The following is a 17769-nucleotide window of genomic DNA, read 5'->3' on the forward strand; positions in this document are numbered from 1 at the left end:
CACTACATATCTATTATAAAGACTAAAATTTAAGAGACTGACTTTAATAAGCATTGACCAGGATGTAGAGTACCTAGAACTCTCACACGTTGTAATGGGAATGTAAAATTGCACAACCTCTTTGGATAACAGCTCAAGACTTTCTCAAAAAGTTATACATGTACCTATCATAAGATACAACCATTCTACTCCTAGATATTTAAATAAGGGAAAGGAATGTCTATGTTCATACAAAGACTGCTACACAAATGTTCATTGCAAGTAGCTTTATTTGTAATAGTCAACAACTGGGAACTACCCAAATATCCATCAACATAATGTTACTCATTATTATTTGTATTGGATGCTCTGCTCCACAATCTCCTAAATTTAGTCTCTAAGAGTTTTTTGTAGAACTGATCAGAATATGAGGATGTCCTGGCATTGTGTGAAGGAAAATGTGATAGTGGAGTGATCATAGAGATAGTTTAGGGACAAATCCACAAATAGAGACCAATTGGTACAGAAACTTACTGGTTGGGTGAGAGAATGGAACCATCTTCCCACTGCCAGGAAACATTTGTGGAAATTTGTACTAGTCCCATCCAATGATACAACTTCACCAATTTAAAGAAATCTTGTTTGAAACCACAAATAAAATCAGTCCTTAGAATTTCATAAGTACAGGCTATAATCATTTTTTCCCACATTTGGGGAAGCTGCATTCTGTACGCTAGCATAATTCCAACTTAAACACCACATACAAAATACCTGCAATTTCTGTGCTTTCTTATTTCTAATGCAGAAAGATTTTTGGTTGGTGTATCTGAGTCTTAGTGCCTCTCGTGTTTTAGGTTCATATTCCACTGAGTTGTTTTTATGTTAGGACTAAACATAGAAAGGGGAATTAAAACAAATACTCAACCTGTTCCTCTCTGCTGTATATCTTCAGGAGACTGGAATTTTGAGACATACAAGAAGCTTGGCTCTGGTACGAGCTTTTGCTCTCATTAAAAAATTGGTAGCAGTTATTTCTATAATATATCCAGTTTTTAGGACATGGACCACAGTAGTTTTCTAGAAAGGTAGAATACGTTATTAATTCTGAATGTCTGAACATTATAACAGATTTTATCTAGACAGGTTAAATGCCTTTTTTATTCCGACTCTAAAATTCCAGATAATTAACTCATTATGATATTGCCCAATGACATATCTCTACACATTTATATAAAGAGAGGTGCCAAAACTATGTCCTCTACTTTTTACAAGTACTTCTTCATTATAAATAAATAAATAAATTTACAGTGAATTGTGGACAAGGATTAATCATTTTCTTATTCACTTTCTTGTTCATGTCATTGGATACATGCCTATACCCAGATTCATGCAGTTTGTGCTTCAAAATATTAGAAAATTTTCACTTACCTTTCAAAGAAATTGGAGCTTCTTGGTTGAATAATGTTATTAAAATAATCACAGCTATTGAAAGGGTTTGTATTGTTAGTAACTGATAGCCTAAGCAAAAGTATAAGCTCAATAAAGAAAATACACTCAATATTGCTAGTTTATATTTCTGTGCTTCTGGATACTAATCAAAGTAACGCATTACAATCATTAGATCAATAATGCTGTTACTCACTTCTCTGTTATCACTTACAATTTATGATCATGGCACTGCATATCACTACCATTACAATGAAACGAATCCCCATAGCTACAGCAATGGATTGGGCAAGAAAAAATGGAGATGCTTTCAAAGAAAAAAAAGAGTGAGAAAAATGAGAAAAAGGATAAATGGTTCTGGTATCTTTCTGTTTAATATAAATGTTAGAGGCTTTTTTTTTTTAATGGGGGAGGCATGATATCAGTGCTTTTCCATAATTATTTTTCTCAGCAAAGGTAAAACATATATTTTGTAAATTATTAAAAAATAAGGTATAAAAATGTATTATCCCCTCCTATTCCTTTCTTCAAGTTCCCTAGTCTTCCTTTAGAATAAATCACAGTTACCATTTTAAAAATTTACAATTTTCCTGCAGATCAAAACTACAATGAGGTATCACCTCACACCGGTTAGAATGGCCATCATCAAAAAATCTACAAACAATAAATGCTGGAGAGGGTGTGGAGAAAAGGGAACCTTCTTGCACTGTTGGTGGGAATGTAAATTGATACAGCCACTATGGAGAACAGTATGGAGGTTCCTTAAAACACTAAAAATAGAATTACCATATGACCCAGCAATCCCACTACTGGGCATATACCCAGAGAAAACCATAATTCAAAAAGACACATGCACCCCAATGTTCACTGCAGCACTATTTACAGTAGCCAGGACATGGAAGCAACCTAAATTCCCATCAGCAGACGAATGGATAAAGAAGAAGTGGTATATATATATACAATGGAATATTACTCAGCCATAAAAAGGAACGAAATTGGGTCATTTGTAGAGACGTGGATGGACCTAGAGACTGTCATACAGAGTGAAGTAAATCAGAAAGAGAAAAACAAACATTGTATATTAACGCATATATGTGGAATCTAGAAAAATGGTACAGATGAACCAGTTTGCAAGACAGAAATAGAGACACAAATGCAGAGAACAAACGTATAGACACCAAGGGGGGAAAGCAGGGGTGGTGGTGGTGGTGGTGTGATGAAATGCGATATTGGGATTGACATATATACACTAATATGTATAAAATAGATAACTAATGAGAACCTGCTGTATAAAAAAATAAAATAAAATAAAATTCAAAAAAAAAAAAAGAAGAAACAAACATTTACAATTTTCCATGCAGATACAATAAGAAATACGGACAATTCCCTTCAACTCTCTTTTAAAAACACATATTTAAGAAACTACACAAAATATTCTGGAAACATTAAGAAAATATCCTGGTGATTATTCCATATCATGTCTTATAAAGTGGTCAAATTTTTATAAATAGCTGCTTGCATTGTGTTTCATTAGTATATGGACAAAATCTAATTATTGGCAGATTTTTATTTTTTTCCAATGCATATTTAAATTTTCTTAGTTTTTGCTATTAGATATAATAATATGAGTAACATTTCATACTTATCTGTGCATATTTTTGAGTAGCTCCCTAGGAGAAATTCCCAAAAGGGTAGTTGCTAAATCAAAGGACATATGCATTTTAATTTTTGTAATGATTGAAAGTTTTAGTCCAAAGAAGGTATACCAATTTATGTAGCACCAAAAATAAATTTAAAAGCCTGTTTCCTCACACTTTCTTCCATGCTAAATATTACTCACATTTTTAAAATGTATAAATAAGATAAGCAGTATTATTTTCAAAATTTTAACTTTGTTTTTCCTGTTATGAATAAGATTAAACATCTTTTTTCTGTGGAAAAATAATGTTTTTATTTTATTTCCCTGAGACTGCTCTTGTTTGTATTAAATAGCTTGTTTGTTTCTTACTTTTCAGGTTAAAAATATTAGTTCACTTCATACCATATGTTTTTCAAATACACATCTCAGATTCCATTTCTGTTTTAACTTTACATATGGTACTTTTGGGGTGCCAAAATGGGTAATGGTTGACTTGATCAAACTTTCCTTTATGGCTTATGCTTTTCCTGATATGAATAAAAATGTCTTCATTATTCTGAGTTTATAAAATAAGTTATGCCCATGTTCCTCCATAATATTATATGGTTTCCTTTTGTACTTAGTTTATTTGGTAGTGTGTGTGTGTAATAAATGATGTAGGAGCTCAAATTTATAAAAAAAATTATTTTCCAAGTGGGCATTGAATTTTTCTAACATATTTGCTCAATAAATCAATGTGTTCTCATTGATATGAAATACTACCTTTAGCATACAGTACATTCCAATTTGTACTTGCATTTATTCCTATATTTTTTTAGTCTGTCTTTCCACTTAAACCATATGTAAAATTTTCTAATATGCTTGAGTATTTGTTAGTGCCCACAGTATAATATTACATTTCTTTTTCAGATGATTTTCCCTATCATTACACTTCATATGTGCCTTAAGAAATTTCAAATGAGCTTTTCAAGAACCTGCCACTTTATTTATTTATTTTTTAGATAGGAGTATAGTTGCTTTACCATATTGTGTTAGTTTACACTGTACGGCAAAGTGAATCAGCTATACGTATACATAAAACCCCTCTTTTTTGGATTTCCTTCCCATTTAGGTCACCACAGAACATTGAGTAGAGTTCCCTGTGCTAAACAGTAGGTTTTCATTAGTTATGTATTTTATACATAGCATCAATAGTGTATATATGTCAATCCCAATCTCCCATTTCATCACTTTAAAAATATGATATAATGGTCTTTCGATAGAATCACATTAAATGTATATAGAGAGATAATTGACGTCTTTAAAATGTTGGCTTTTATCCTTGAATAGTTTCTATTTCTATTATGCATGTTTTATTTTACTTTCATCAGTACAACTTTAAATTATTAAATTTATTTCTAGGGTTTTCAATTTAAAAGTTTACTTCTGTTTTTTTCTGATATTTTGTTTTATAAATATGACACTTTTCTTTCATCACATTTTCCTTGTTTTTGTAGTTAGTAAGGCAATTGATTTTTATATGTTATTTTCAATCAAGTCCACATATTAGATATCCTTATTGTTTGTAATATTTTGAGTAAAGTTTTAAAAGATATTTTAAATCACATATTTCTTCAAATAATATTAATTTTGTCTTTTAATTCTAATTTTTTATATCATTTACTTTTTTCCTTTTCTGGTTTATTCATGTTGGCTAATACCAGCAAAACAATCAATATTACTCAACAGTAATGATAATAAAAATTCTTCTTTTTCTAACTACAGTGAAAATGCTGCTACCATTTATCAATAAGCATAATGATACCTTTTGAAAAAAATATATCAAAGGCAAGTACTTATATTTTAGAGGTTTTAAAAATTATTTTTAATTAAGAATTCATATTGATTTTTATCTGAAAACTTTTCAACATTATGCATACGATCATACAATCTTTCCCCTTTGATTATTACATACAGCACAGTTTCATCCCTGTTATTAATCATTGTGAAATGATGCTATTTGATAATTTATTTTTTAACATTTAATCAAAATTTATAGGTGAGAGTAGTCTGTTGTTTTTCCTTTTGTATAAGCTATTTCAGGCTTTATTTTTCATGATATTCTGGTTTGGTAAAGGACAGAGAACACATCTTCTTCACCACCCAGAAACATTTCTGTGAATAGCAATCAAGTCATCTCCTCCATACTGTTTAAGAACATAACTGAAGGAAATTTGGTATTTGTTTTCTCTTCTGTTTTCCATTTCTCTTTACTCCTCCTTAAAGCTAGTTGTTCAACAATACCTTAGAAACTACTGTCTTCGTTATTATGATAATTTCATCATTTTTAGGGCATGAAAAGATCCTAAACATGATAAACTTTATTATATATTTGAATAGTATATGAGAGTTAACCTCATTCTGCTTTCCTCATGAAGGTAAAATAAACTGAACATTTATCACCAGTTTAATCACAGTTTCTAAGATTCACTTCAGTACACTGAGAGAAGACAAATGGAATATAGAACTTACAGTTTTCTCCACATTTGCTTGTGACTGATGTACATGTTCTCTTTTGCTGTCGTGTAGAAGCACCATGCTTTACCAGTTCACTGGCATGATCATGAGATTCACTCATCTCTGGGAAAAAACAATTCAGGCCACTGTATCATGGCCTTTCTGCCACTTGAATCATAATTGTTTAAAATTTAAGTTGCCATTTCCATTCATATCCTTTTTAAAGTACAACATCAAGTTACTTTTGTTTCGTATTACTTTGTTATGATTTTTATACTTTGTAATATAAGTAAAGTTATATTTATTCTATGGCAAGATATCTTTAGCAAGATCCTATGTACTATTAAAATAAGTTAATTCTTAATGTGTAATGAAATATAACATTAAAATAAAGACACTGTATCATGAAAAAGACAGGGATCTAGGGCATTAAACATGTGTTTAATTCACAGAGCCACGTTTACTAGGTTAATAATTTCACAAATTGCAAGAAGAAAAAAAGAAAGAAAGAAAGAAATGGAGAAAGAGAGACAGAAAGAAAGGGGGAGAGGGAGGGAGGGAGGGGAGGGAGGGAGGAAGACAAAGAATATTAACAAAACCTGGTGTGGGTATTTTAAAAAGTAAAAGAAAATGAAATGCATCTAGTATCAATAATGTAAATCATGTAGTAAAGTTCTTTATAGTGAAGGACTTACAAAGAGTAAAATAGTAGGTTCTAAAATTTTAGGAAAACGACAAGTAAAGAATCTCACCTCTGAACAACACGAGTGAAAAATAATTTCTTTTTCTTATTGAAATAATCACTACTGAATATGTAAAAGCCTTTTATAAATGAAATGTGAATACGAATTACCTTTTACACCTAAAATTAAACTAAAACATTTTTTTAGTTTATACATACAATATGTAATTTAATTTAAACTTCATTATTAAGTATGTGAAAAAGGTAGGTATTATTCTATTTATTATTTATTTATTATTTAGGTAAGTATTTATTATTATTTTATGGGTGAAGAAATTAAATCTTAGAGGTGGCCAAAATCATACTGCTTATTCAGCATAAACCTATCACCTATGAGTAATTTATAATACTTTTAGTTTAAAAAGCACTTTCAAATTTATGTCACTTGAGTTGAATATCATAGAAATCCACTAAGGTAAATATGGCATGTTTTATATCTCTATTTAATAGAAAAGGAAACGTAAGTCCATAGAGGCTGTTATTGTCCCAGATCTCAAAGCTAGAGACTGGTAAAATTTTGATTAAAACTCAGTTCTAACTCCAAATACTAAGGCTGTTATCTCAAATTGTGAGATACATTCCTTTAGGTAGTTAATGAAATGAAGGGGGAAAAAAACCTTCCAAGTTTCTGAAGCCAGGATTTAAAATATAACATGACCATAATATAAAATGAACGTAAGTGAATCATAGTAAATTACTTTTCTATGACTTATATGCTTGTATCAAATTCTGGGTATCTTAAAATTGTACAGAAAGACCAAACTACATTTACGTGGAAAGTACGTACCTGCGCCGTGATGGGCCCACTGATGTCGGACCAACCCCATCATAGAATTATGACTGCCCATCTATCCCACAGATGAATCCAAATTCTTCATTTTTTACAAAGGATTACTGAATAAAATAAAAATGGGAATTTTTTTCCTGTTTCCTCTCCTTGGGGTGAGTTGATATATTTAGATTAGAAAAGTGAGAATACAGAAAAATTTCACCCATGCAGACATGAAAAAGGAAAGAATGGAAATGAGAATTCATATAGAGCCAGGTAAAATTAACCTTTAAATTTTCTCTTGCTACAAAATAAAAAACCAAAATGTTAAAAAATGTAATAGCTGTTTTTAGTTCACCTACACTAAGATACTTAAAGATGTTTTTCATCACTGATAGTGAATGATAACACACACAGTTTTTTATTTATAGTCGTATTATTTTATTTGGTGGTAACTTTATTGGTGGTAATTGCTTTCTTTGCAAGGTAAGTCTGGGTAGGATATATGAATTTTTGTTGAATGGTTTTTCCTAGTATACTTTAATTAAAGTTCTGTCCATATCGTTGTCATCATTAACAAAACTAATCTCACATTTGTTTATATAGTAACATCTTAACATTGCCTAGCAGAGCTCTCAGGAAAAAATAAAAGGTGTTTAATAAATGTGCATAGTGCTTAGATTTTAAAAAATATAAACTGTTTTACATTTGATCATGATAGTTGGAAACAATGAAAATAATTTGTTTCATTTTGCAAGTAAGGTTGTGTGTCACATCTTATAGTAATATCATAACTTCTGATTCTTCAATAAGTATATCCTACTTACCTATCATTAAATAAAGTGGAGAAGAATATATCTCAGAAGTAACAAGTATTCATTGCCTTCAGTAAGTCAATTCAAACACTTAAGAAACAATTAGAATTACCTTATGGCGCAAATATTTTTAGAAATTTTCTTGAGGTTAAAACCTCAAGAGTTTCTTATTTCTTGAACAATAGTTGTTAGAAACACACACACAAACACACACAGACACACACCTGATTAGAGAAGGAAGGTCCTGATTCTTGTGGATAAGAGCCTCCTGAAAAAATCAGACACGTCCTGAATTCCTGATTTAGATTTGATACTAGCAATATCCAGTCAATTCTGATCCCTGAAAAGGATATGACAAGTGTTATTCTAATCTCATCTTTCTGTTGAAAAAGCATAGCACAAACCACAGTACTTCCGCCTCTCACTACACAGAAAATTTCCCTTTTTGGTGGAATAAATGTTAGGTCCTAACATCACTTTATGACTTAAAAATGGTGAATTCAGTGATAAGAGGTCACCAGAGTTTTAAGAAACAAATGGTGGGATCACATAATCTCTTTCTGAATTTTTTTCAAAAGTGAAAAATTTGTAATGAAATATGGTTATAAGTACTGTGTGGAAAAAATAGAGAAAAAATTAAACTTCTTAATCATTTTGTGCATAGGCTTTTATAAGTTTGAGTGGAATTAAGTATGCTGTATCATGTAAGTTGAAACAACAGAGAGATGGCTTTCATATATATACTACATGGGTACATGTATATGCATACATACCTACATGTATATGCATACATATGTATATATGCATATGTGTGTATTTATATGACCTTTTAATAATGAAAATATAAGTGTATACAAAATAAAAATTCCGTGATGAATCATCATATGCCTCATTTAAATAATTATCAACTTATGGCCAATATTATTTCATTTCTGATGTATGTGAGTGTCTCAGATCTATCTCTGCTCCTAAATAAGGCTCTTTTCTCCTTCTTCCTTGTGTACACCACTCATTATATTACTCTCTCTTTATTGCTCAGAACAATAGCACCAAATCTCTTACCAGAATAGTAACATAATCAACTAATGTCTTAATGCTCTCATTTTTAGCTATTTATAATTTCTGTTATATTAAGAAATGATGACAGCCGGAAGGAGTTTAAAGAGACTGAATGACTAAAAGTAGCATGGTATCCTGGATGGGATAATGGAACAGAAAATGGATACTAGGTAAAAACTAAAGAAATACGAGTAAAGTATGTTCGTTAATAATAATATATCAATATCAGTTCATTCATTGTGAAAAATGCACCATGCTAATGTAAGCTGTTAATAATAAGAGAAACTGGACACTGGGTGTATGGGAACACTCTGTACTATTTTTGCAATTTTTCTGTAAATTTAAGACTATTCTAAGATAAAACGTTTATTTAAAAATAGGTATTGGTACTTCTTTATAATGTTATATTCTACAGAATAGTAATAATCATTATCTTTATTATTATTATAAATTAGATGGGGCAATTTGAAAAAGAAAACCAGAAAACCACTCTAAAGGGAAACAGCTTAAAAAGGAGTCATTCATATGAACTTTCACTGAACATGCTCTTCTGAAAACAGAACTTCAACCAGTAAATCCACAACCTATTCAGTCAATAAGAGAATTATCAAGCAATAGATTTTAGTTAATAGAACAATTACATAGACACTGTAACTATTTACTGTGTACAATATGTGTGAGATAATTTAACATAGGTAAAAATCAATTCTGCAAAGTTTGATAAAGCTATAATAATTTTTATGAAATCAATACATTATTTAAAATCTTCCCATAGGGATAACACAAAAGCCAAATTTTTTTAAAGGAGAGAAATAATAAACTTTCAAGGAAGAAATAATTAAAACATATAAACTTTCCTAAACTATAGGGGAGAAAGGAATTGTTGCTATTTTTTTTCACTACAACTAGAGTTGTGTTGATGTCCAAATTAGATGAGAATGTGTTAACAGGAAAAGGAAAAGTCAATCTTACTGTGAAAGTTGTTGCAAAATCCTAAAACAGTACCAAACCAAATCAGTGTATAAAACTGTCTAATCTATAGATGACCAAATTGAGTTTATTTCAGGGTTGTAATAATAATTTCTTTTGGAAGAAAAATTGTTAAATGAAATTTGCTCCAAACAGTAGATTAAAGAAATAGAAGATGAATATATCCAAGTGGAATGCGTATTTATTATAATTCAACAGCTTTTCATGATGAAAACAATCTTTAGCATATATATCAGAATCTGTATAAACATCATTCTTAACCTTGAGGTATTAGTAGCTTTTTAGAAAATCATTAAGACAAAGTGATAATAATACCACTTCTTTTCAATATCGTTGAGGAGATTCTCCAGCACATTTAAGATCACCATAGAAAATTAAAAAGAAAAGGACTTAAAAAAATTTTTTTGCTGTGATATATTTATCCACAAAGAACATAAAAAATAATTTAATGACCAGTTAATAGAAATAATATTAGCATAACTGAATGTAACATTAATTTGCAAATACTATTAAAGTTCAATAATAAACAGAAATAATTAATTAACTTAACAACCACAACAGAAACACTGTAAGGTACTTATGAGTAAATCTAACAGGAATAGACAGGATCTATATGGAACTTATTGTACAATTTTATAGAAATATTTTCAAAAACAACTAAATTTTGATAGGACCACTGGATCTAAAAAAGATGTCAATTAATTCTAAAATATTTTAGAGATTCAATTCAATTCCAATTAATATCCCAGGTTATCCTATGTTCATTAATGCAAAATCCAAGAGTAGACCTATCACTATTGAAGAAGAAAAAATGGTGAAGGACTTGTCCTACTAATTTTTAAGACCTTTGCTAAAGCTATGTTCATTACAACAAAGTGACATGAGAATGTAGACAAATCCGATAAACTGAAAGAGAAAAGATACAGACAATGAAAAGCCATGTGAATAGATGAAAAAACAGATGAGGTAGCATTGCAGATAAAGTAGGAAATGAGATACTATTAAATAATTACTGCTGTGAAATTTTTTATGCCAATATAAAAACACACACTTGAATCTCTACTGTATGTACATCATATGCAGAAGAATTAGGAACTTAAATCACAACCCTGGTGTGCATTAAAAAAATAAGTAAATATATGAGAGTTGATATCAATTTATAAGATTGATTCAGTATATATTTTATTTATTTTCATTTATTCAAAACATTGAGATACAATATAAAGTAAGATAACAAAACATCATAAAATTTTAAGGAAAAGTAAGGTATCAAAGTCAAAATTCTTAAAAATATGCTAAGGAAATAAGGAAAGCAAATTTGGTGATATGTTTCAACTTGGACAATAAACAGTTTTATTCAGCATAGCTTTTTTAGTGACAACTATTTGCTAGGTGCTTTTCTAAGCCTTGAAAATGTTAAACAATCTAGGCAAAATTTCTTGCCATCATGGAGTTTACATTTTAGTGTAAGTGACAGAAAAGTGGACAAGAAAGTGTGAAACAAGTTCAAGAATAAACAAGATAACTGAATATGAAACAAGTTGAAGGAAAAAAGACTAATGTTATCTTCTGACAGTCTTAGACCAATATTCTTTTCAGCTAATCCACATTTTCCACTGACTATTTTACAAAGTAAAATTAGACCTCTATATATGAAATGCAGGCTGACATTTACAACCACATTTTAAAAAAATATTTGGTTTATAAAAGGAAATGAATGTGGGTTTTTTATGGGGAAATCTAAATGACACTTACTTGAAGAGCTATTTTTTATGTTAGTGGCTTTATATTTAACTGATATTATGTGTCTCTTAAATAAAAGACCAAGAAAAAGAGATAACAGAACATCTGAATATTCTACTATTTCATTTAGTTCAGATAAGAACTTAGAGTCCTGTGGGAAAGTCACAAAACATACCTACAAGTACAGTTTCTGGAAATAGATAAAGCTGAACATGGGGAGCTATGGTGTCATATGTAAAGCCCCGCTACATAAATTGATGGAGTGAGGAAAGGATTCTTTTTCTTTGAAGCGGGGGGGGACAAAGTGTTTTTAATTAATTAATTGAGGTGTGATTGGCATATAACATTATATTAGTTTTAAATATATGACATAATGATTCGATATTTGTATATATAGAAAAATGATCACCACAAACATCTAGTTAACATCCGTCTTTAAGGATTCTTAAAGAGACGTATTCTGCATTAGGATGGTGAGTTAAAAAACTTAAAAGGCAGGGGAGAAGTTAAAAGACTTACCTGTATAAAGAGACAATATGTACAAAGAAATTCCAAAATCTTTCTCAATGCTAAGCATATACTTACCTTGCATCTGTCATCATGGAACATTTATTGAGGACGTGCTGAATAGTAGTGATGTTTCAGTGACGTGGGAAATTGCAAAAGGACATGACATTGCTTTCAGAAAACATACCTTCTAATAAGTGGAATAAAACCAACAAAATGAATTTATGCAGAAAGCGTAATTTGAGTACAAAAGTACATGTATAGATTGCATAGGGACATATTTATCTGACCTTTTAAAACTACTGGATATAGAAATTTACAAGGCTTTGCAAACAGCCTGGGTTCAAGTCATCCGAGAATAACTGCCACCACTTCAACAAACTATGCAGAAACTAAATTTGTTACGTGAGTAAAACCACCACGGTCTAATCCACAGTCCTTCTTGGCCACTAAGTTAACAGTCTGGTTAACATGACTGAGCCTGTATTAAGCTCTTCCTGTGTACCATAAGGGGAGAAGGTAGTGAGGCACAATGCAATTTTGTGGTGAGAAACAGTCCTCTGGGCAGGATACTCACTTCAAGCTGCGACTCTAAAAGTAGATGTGGTCAGGGGTGTTTACTGGACAGTTGCCTAGAAACGCAAGCATATGATGTATGGCCATGACCAAGGGAAACTTTTGTAGTTTTGACTTTTCTGTAAATGTGTTTAGATTGATAAGAGACATGACAAAAAGATTCTAAAATTCACATGAGCGTTGAAGTAAATAAATGGGACAGGGAGAAACAGAGCTGAGTCTGGATATGCATGGGCATATTGAAGCAGAATTGAAATGCTGAGTGACAAAAAAGTGAAAATCTGCAAACACACCTGAAAAAATATTTATTCAGAACCTAAATATTTATTCAGAACACTTAGTGGGTATTACGTACTGTGCAAGGAACATGTAATGCCAACTAGTACATTGTAGTAGAATGAACACAAGGCAGATAATTCATAAATCTTGAACTTCAGCAGGGAGGGAAAGAGAATAGATCACCATCTTGGCAACTAACTGATATTGCTTGACACAGTTTCCTGAGCTTGTAATGGATAAATAATTTCTTGGCCCCATCTCGGTTGAAACCTTCTGTAATTCTAAATATAAGCAATTCTACTGCGATGTCATTTCTTTCACAAAGAAATATTTTCATTATATTAACTTAGTCCATGCTAGAAAACTTCATTTTTTGTTTAATATCCATCTATATGATATAATGAAACAGAAAATTTTTCTCTTCCTGTGGTATTAACTTAGAATTTGAGAATAAACAGCCATGTAAATAGTAACTCTTTTCAAAATTGCTCTCAAGTAAATCACATGCATGACTTACAAATTAGATGACTTCAAATTTCTATTAGCATCCTAGTTATTTTTCTTTTTTTGATTGTTTGTTTATTTGCCATTTAACCTTACATTTCCTGCCACAGCGATAATCTCCACAGTCATGGAAAAAAAGAAAGATGCTATTTACAACTTCTGCATCTTGCATCCAAGTGGATTTTGTGTTTACTTCAGTACTTTAAATATCAAAGAATAGTAGAATTTTGTAGATATCGTGAAATTTGGACAGTACTTATCCCAAGTGCCCAAGGAAATAGATTTAGGAATAAGACAGCATTTTTCCCAAGGAAAAAGGGTCATTAGTTGAAGATCTAGGTAGAACCCAGGTCTCCCAAGTCACAACCTTTTTTTTTAATGCACCTAATAACAGTTGGTCAAATTCTAATTTATTTATTGCTTCTTCATTTGTTCCCAGTAGATTCATTTGTGTACACAAGAATAAAAATGCATTCAGTTTAAGCTCTACAGTTCTCACATTATCCTCTTGGAGAGTTTGAAAATTACTACTAAAAGCTCACAATGTTCCTTCTGTGGTGTTAGCCCAACTCCTGGGGCCTTTTTTTACTGCATGAATTTTTTTCTCCATTATTTTACACAGAATTAACAACATCAAAGCACAACAGAATATATAAATAAACGTACAAATAGGAAACTGCTGTATTTTCATGAAGGGTGTTTTCCTTTTTATTGTTTGAGCTAGTATCTGTTAAGGATTTCTGTGTGTCAAGCATATTGTTTGGCAATGGATATACATAGTTTAATAAAGTATAAAGCACAATCCCTATCATCGATTGTCCACAATCTATTTAAGGCATAGACATAGCATATGGTTTTAAATTAATATGTAATTTGCAATGGTAGACACAATTACTGGGTATGAGAGAAGACAGGATTATACATAACAATTTTGGAATGGATTACCAGTATCAACTATGAGGAAATGGTGTTAGGGAAGATGTCCTGGATTAGGTGATTTGGAGGGAGTGTTTTTTAAAAAAATATGTTAGATATCAAGTTGAACGGGGTTAATACATAACAAGAATTGAAGATGGAAATGACAAAGACTTAGAAGAAAGAGACAGTAAAATGAATAAAGAGAGCTATACATGCTCCAGTATTGTTGGTTTTTTAGGTGGGGTTATGAATATCTGGAGATGTATGGAATCTGGAACAGTCTGGAAGCACAAGAAGTGGGTGTGTGTGAGTGAGAAGAAGAAAGATTCATAATCTAAGCTTGAATAGTACCATATAGTCGGAAAAAGCCCTTTGAGGAGTTTTAAGAAAGGATTGACAAGGTCAGATTTCCATACTGTGGGTAGACAATTTGACCTGTTCAGAGGACAATAGATTTGATACAGATGGGGATAAAGAACAAATAAGAAAAATAGTTAGGGACAGTAGAAGTAAATAGTGTTTTTATCCAAAACTGTGATGTTAGGAATTGTGAAGATGACAACAATTGGGAGGTTACTGACATAGTTGATGATATTAAATCTGACAGTAGGTGAAGACAAGAGTGGGGAGAGGGAAAGGATAAGAAAGATGCCTATGTTTTTAGTTTTTACTGAATGAAATAATGATGGTACCATTAATATAGAGGATGCTAGAGTAAGCAGTTTAGGGAAGGGGATGATGACCTAATATACAGACATTATAAGGTGTAAAGCCAGTTGGTATTTTTAACCCATTTCTATTTTAAAATACAAATGGACCTCATGGGCCTCAGTTTTATGATTCAAAACACAAAATTTTACTTTCTAAATATCTTTAATGTTAGACAGATTGTTTAAAAAATACCCTGTGGTTTACAGAATTTTCTCTTAATAAGAAATGTCAAGAAGACAAGTTAAAAAAGAAATTTTAAAAAGTGATGTGTTCTCAAGGTTAACATGAATAATCATTATTACACTAAAATAGGGTTCGAGTGGTGGTTCCCGAATGTGATTAAAAACTAGAAAGCCAAATATTTCCTTGTAATTAGATGTTGTTTTTGATTATTAAAGACATATATGCTTGTATCTTTAAGAGCAATGACACATTTTCAGTCTTAGTGGAGTGATGCAGTCAAAAGAATGAAAACCATCTAAAAAGTAGTTTCAAAAATGTGTACCTCATTTCTGTTTTTTTAATACTCAGAAGTGGTCAAGCACTAGTCCATATCAACTTTTCTTCTCTCTTGACCTATTCCTCATCTCCTTTCTCTCTTTAGACTCATTGTTCTTTTTATTGTTCCTCACCAACACCATTTTATTTCTTTGGCCTTTCTGCTCTGACAGATATGGATTCTATTTGCCCAGATAAGTTCATTATTTCCTTTAAATTCTGTCAAATGTTATCTTCTAGAGTTTCATTTCCTGAACACACTATTAATATGTTTTATTTCTTAATGTAGCTTATTTTTACTTGTATCATTTATTCTAACCTGTTTATTTTGCTTTTTATATTTCTTCCGCACCAGAATATAAACTATGAAAGGACAGGAAGTTTGTCTTCTTCACTGATGTATCTTTAGCACATAAAATAATGTATGGTACATAGTAAGTGCTCATCAAACATTAGTTATGAGTTTTATATATTTTCCATTATTTATTTGACATAATTGTTATGTTATGTAGATAAATATTTCTAGTCTTTTATTTATTGATTAGGGGGGTGTACTAGGTTGCCTACAAAGTCTTCTGTTGCTCTAAGTTTATACAAATATTCTGAAACATTTCTAAATTGCCTTATTGATAGTAATTTTTGCTTAAAGAATAATATGACAAACACTAATGTACCTACCATCAAGCTTAGGAAATATATTATGAATAGATGTAAAGTTTTTATCTTCTCATTCATAATTTAATTCCCTCTTTTCCCTATAGAGGATCCCTATTACCTATTTATTTATATCTAATACATACGGCTATGTCTTGCATATATTTTAAAAACGGAGATAAACAATGTGTAATGTGCATTTTTAGAATTATTTATATTGGCTCAAATTTATATTTCTGACATCCCTTAATATTGATATACTCAATATCGTGCTATTTTATTCACTTTCTTCATAAAATATAGTCTATTTTATGAATAGAGTACAATATTTTCACCTATTTTCTTTTCTAAGGATATTCAGATTCTTCCTTTTTTTCCTTTTTATTATCACTCAAACTTCTGTCTTGAATGTTCTTCAATATCTTTCCATAACCATATTTACAGGAGTGTTTCTTCTAGACTATGTACTTATCAGTTTTGTGATACTGGTATAAGTATATTCAAAACTTCACAAATACTGAGAAATTGCTTTTCAAAACTTGTAATTACTTTCACCCCAAGCAGAAGTACATGAGCGCTTCCATTTTTCTACACCATATCCATGATTTGGAATCTACAATCTTTTAATATTTCTAATATCGTGAACACAAAATTTTATTAGGATGTTTTGGTTTGCCTTTCCATGATAATAACTTATATTTAACTTTTATAATAGTATCTTTAAGGAATATTCAGGTCTAATTCTCTGTGAATTGTCTTTTCACATGTTTTCCTATTTTACGTTGAATTGGTTGCCTTTTTATGGACTTACATAAGTTCTTTATATATTCTAGATAGAAATCTATTGTTAAGTGCACCCAGTGTAAATTAGTAAATGTTTAATAACCCACTCTATGGTGGTGGGGAAGATCTCATTGGTAATGTTTGCCAATTTTATTTGTGTAAGTACTCTGACCATAATCAAATTTAAAGCTACTAACCTGATACCACTGAACGCAGAATTGACAAGGGAAGAGATTTATAGTAGTACAACATTGTACAGTATTTCCACAACCAGATATGATAGATGCAAATAACTTCATAAGTATAGTAAATTTAGCAAAATAACTAAAAATGAGTTTTGAGTATTTATTACTTTTATTGTTAATATGATTTACAATATTTTATATTTATATAATTGAATTTTAGTAATGATTGTGTTTAACAGCTTGCTTTCAAAATTCCTGAAATTTTAACAATAATCTCTTTTGATTAGCTATGAGCCCGATCCAGCAAACCACTCACTGATTGTATAATTTGTGCTAGTCTGGGTGTATCTTTCCAATCTTAATAATGTATTTTACTGTCCAGATAATAAATTTACTTATTTAATTATTACTTTATAGAATCGTTTGCATTTATGATTTGGCTTTTTGGAAATTTGATTGAGAAGTGTATCCTTCAC

The 17769-nt window shown here is 30.6% G+C and overlaps 1 protein-coding gene across 1 annotated transcript in view; it reads right to left on the reverse strand.

Annotated features, from left to right (window-relative positions):
* KLRK1 (killer cell lectin like receptor K1) overlaps window positions 1-15696 on the reverse strand; it is a 33841-nt gene extending 18145 nt beyond the window's left edge. The window contains exons 1-6 of the mRNA XM_082348916.1: window positions 7090-15696; window positions 5576-5683; window positions 1658-1732; window positions 1408-1461; window positions 905-1056; window positions 514-617 (exon numbers count right to left, since the gene is read on the reverse strand). Of these exons, the coding sequence (XP_082205042.1) occupies window positions 514-617; window positions 905-1056; window positions 1408-1461; window positions 1658-1732; window positions 5576-5683; window positions 7090-7150 (554 nt within the window). The 5' untranslated portion in view covers window positions 7151-15696. The remainder of the gene's footprint in view (window positions 1-513; window positions 618-904; window positions 1057-1407; window positions 1462-1657; window positions 1733-5575; window positions 5684-7089) is intronic.
* Window positions 15697-17769: the final 2073 nt, after the last annotated feature.

This window comes from Balaenoptera borealis (assembly GCF_965194805.1).
Source record: "Balaenoptera borealis genome assembly, chromosome: 13".
NCBI classification, from domain to species: Eukaryota; Metazoa; Chordata; class Mammalia; order Artiodactyla; family Balaenopteridae; genus Balaenoptera; species Balaenoptera borealis.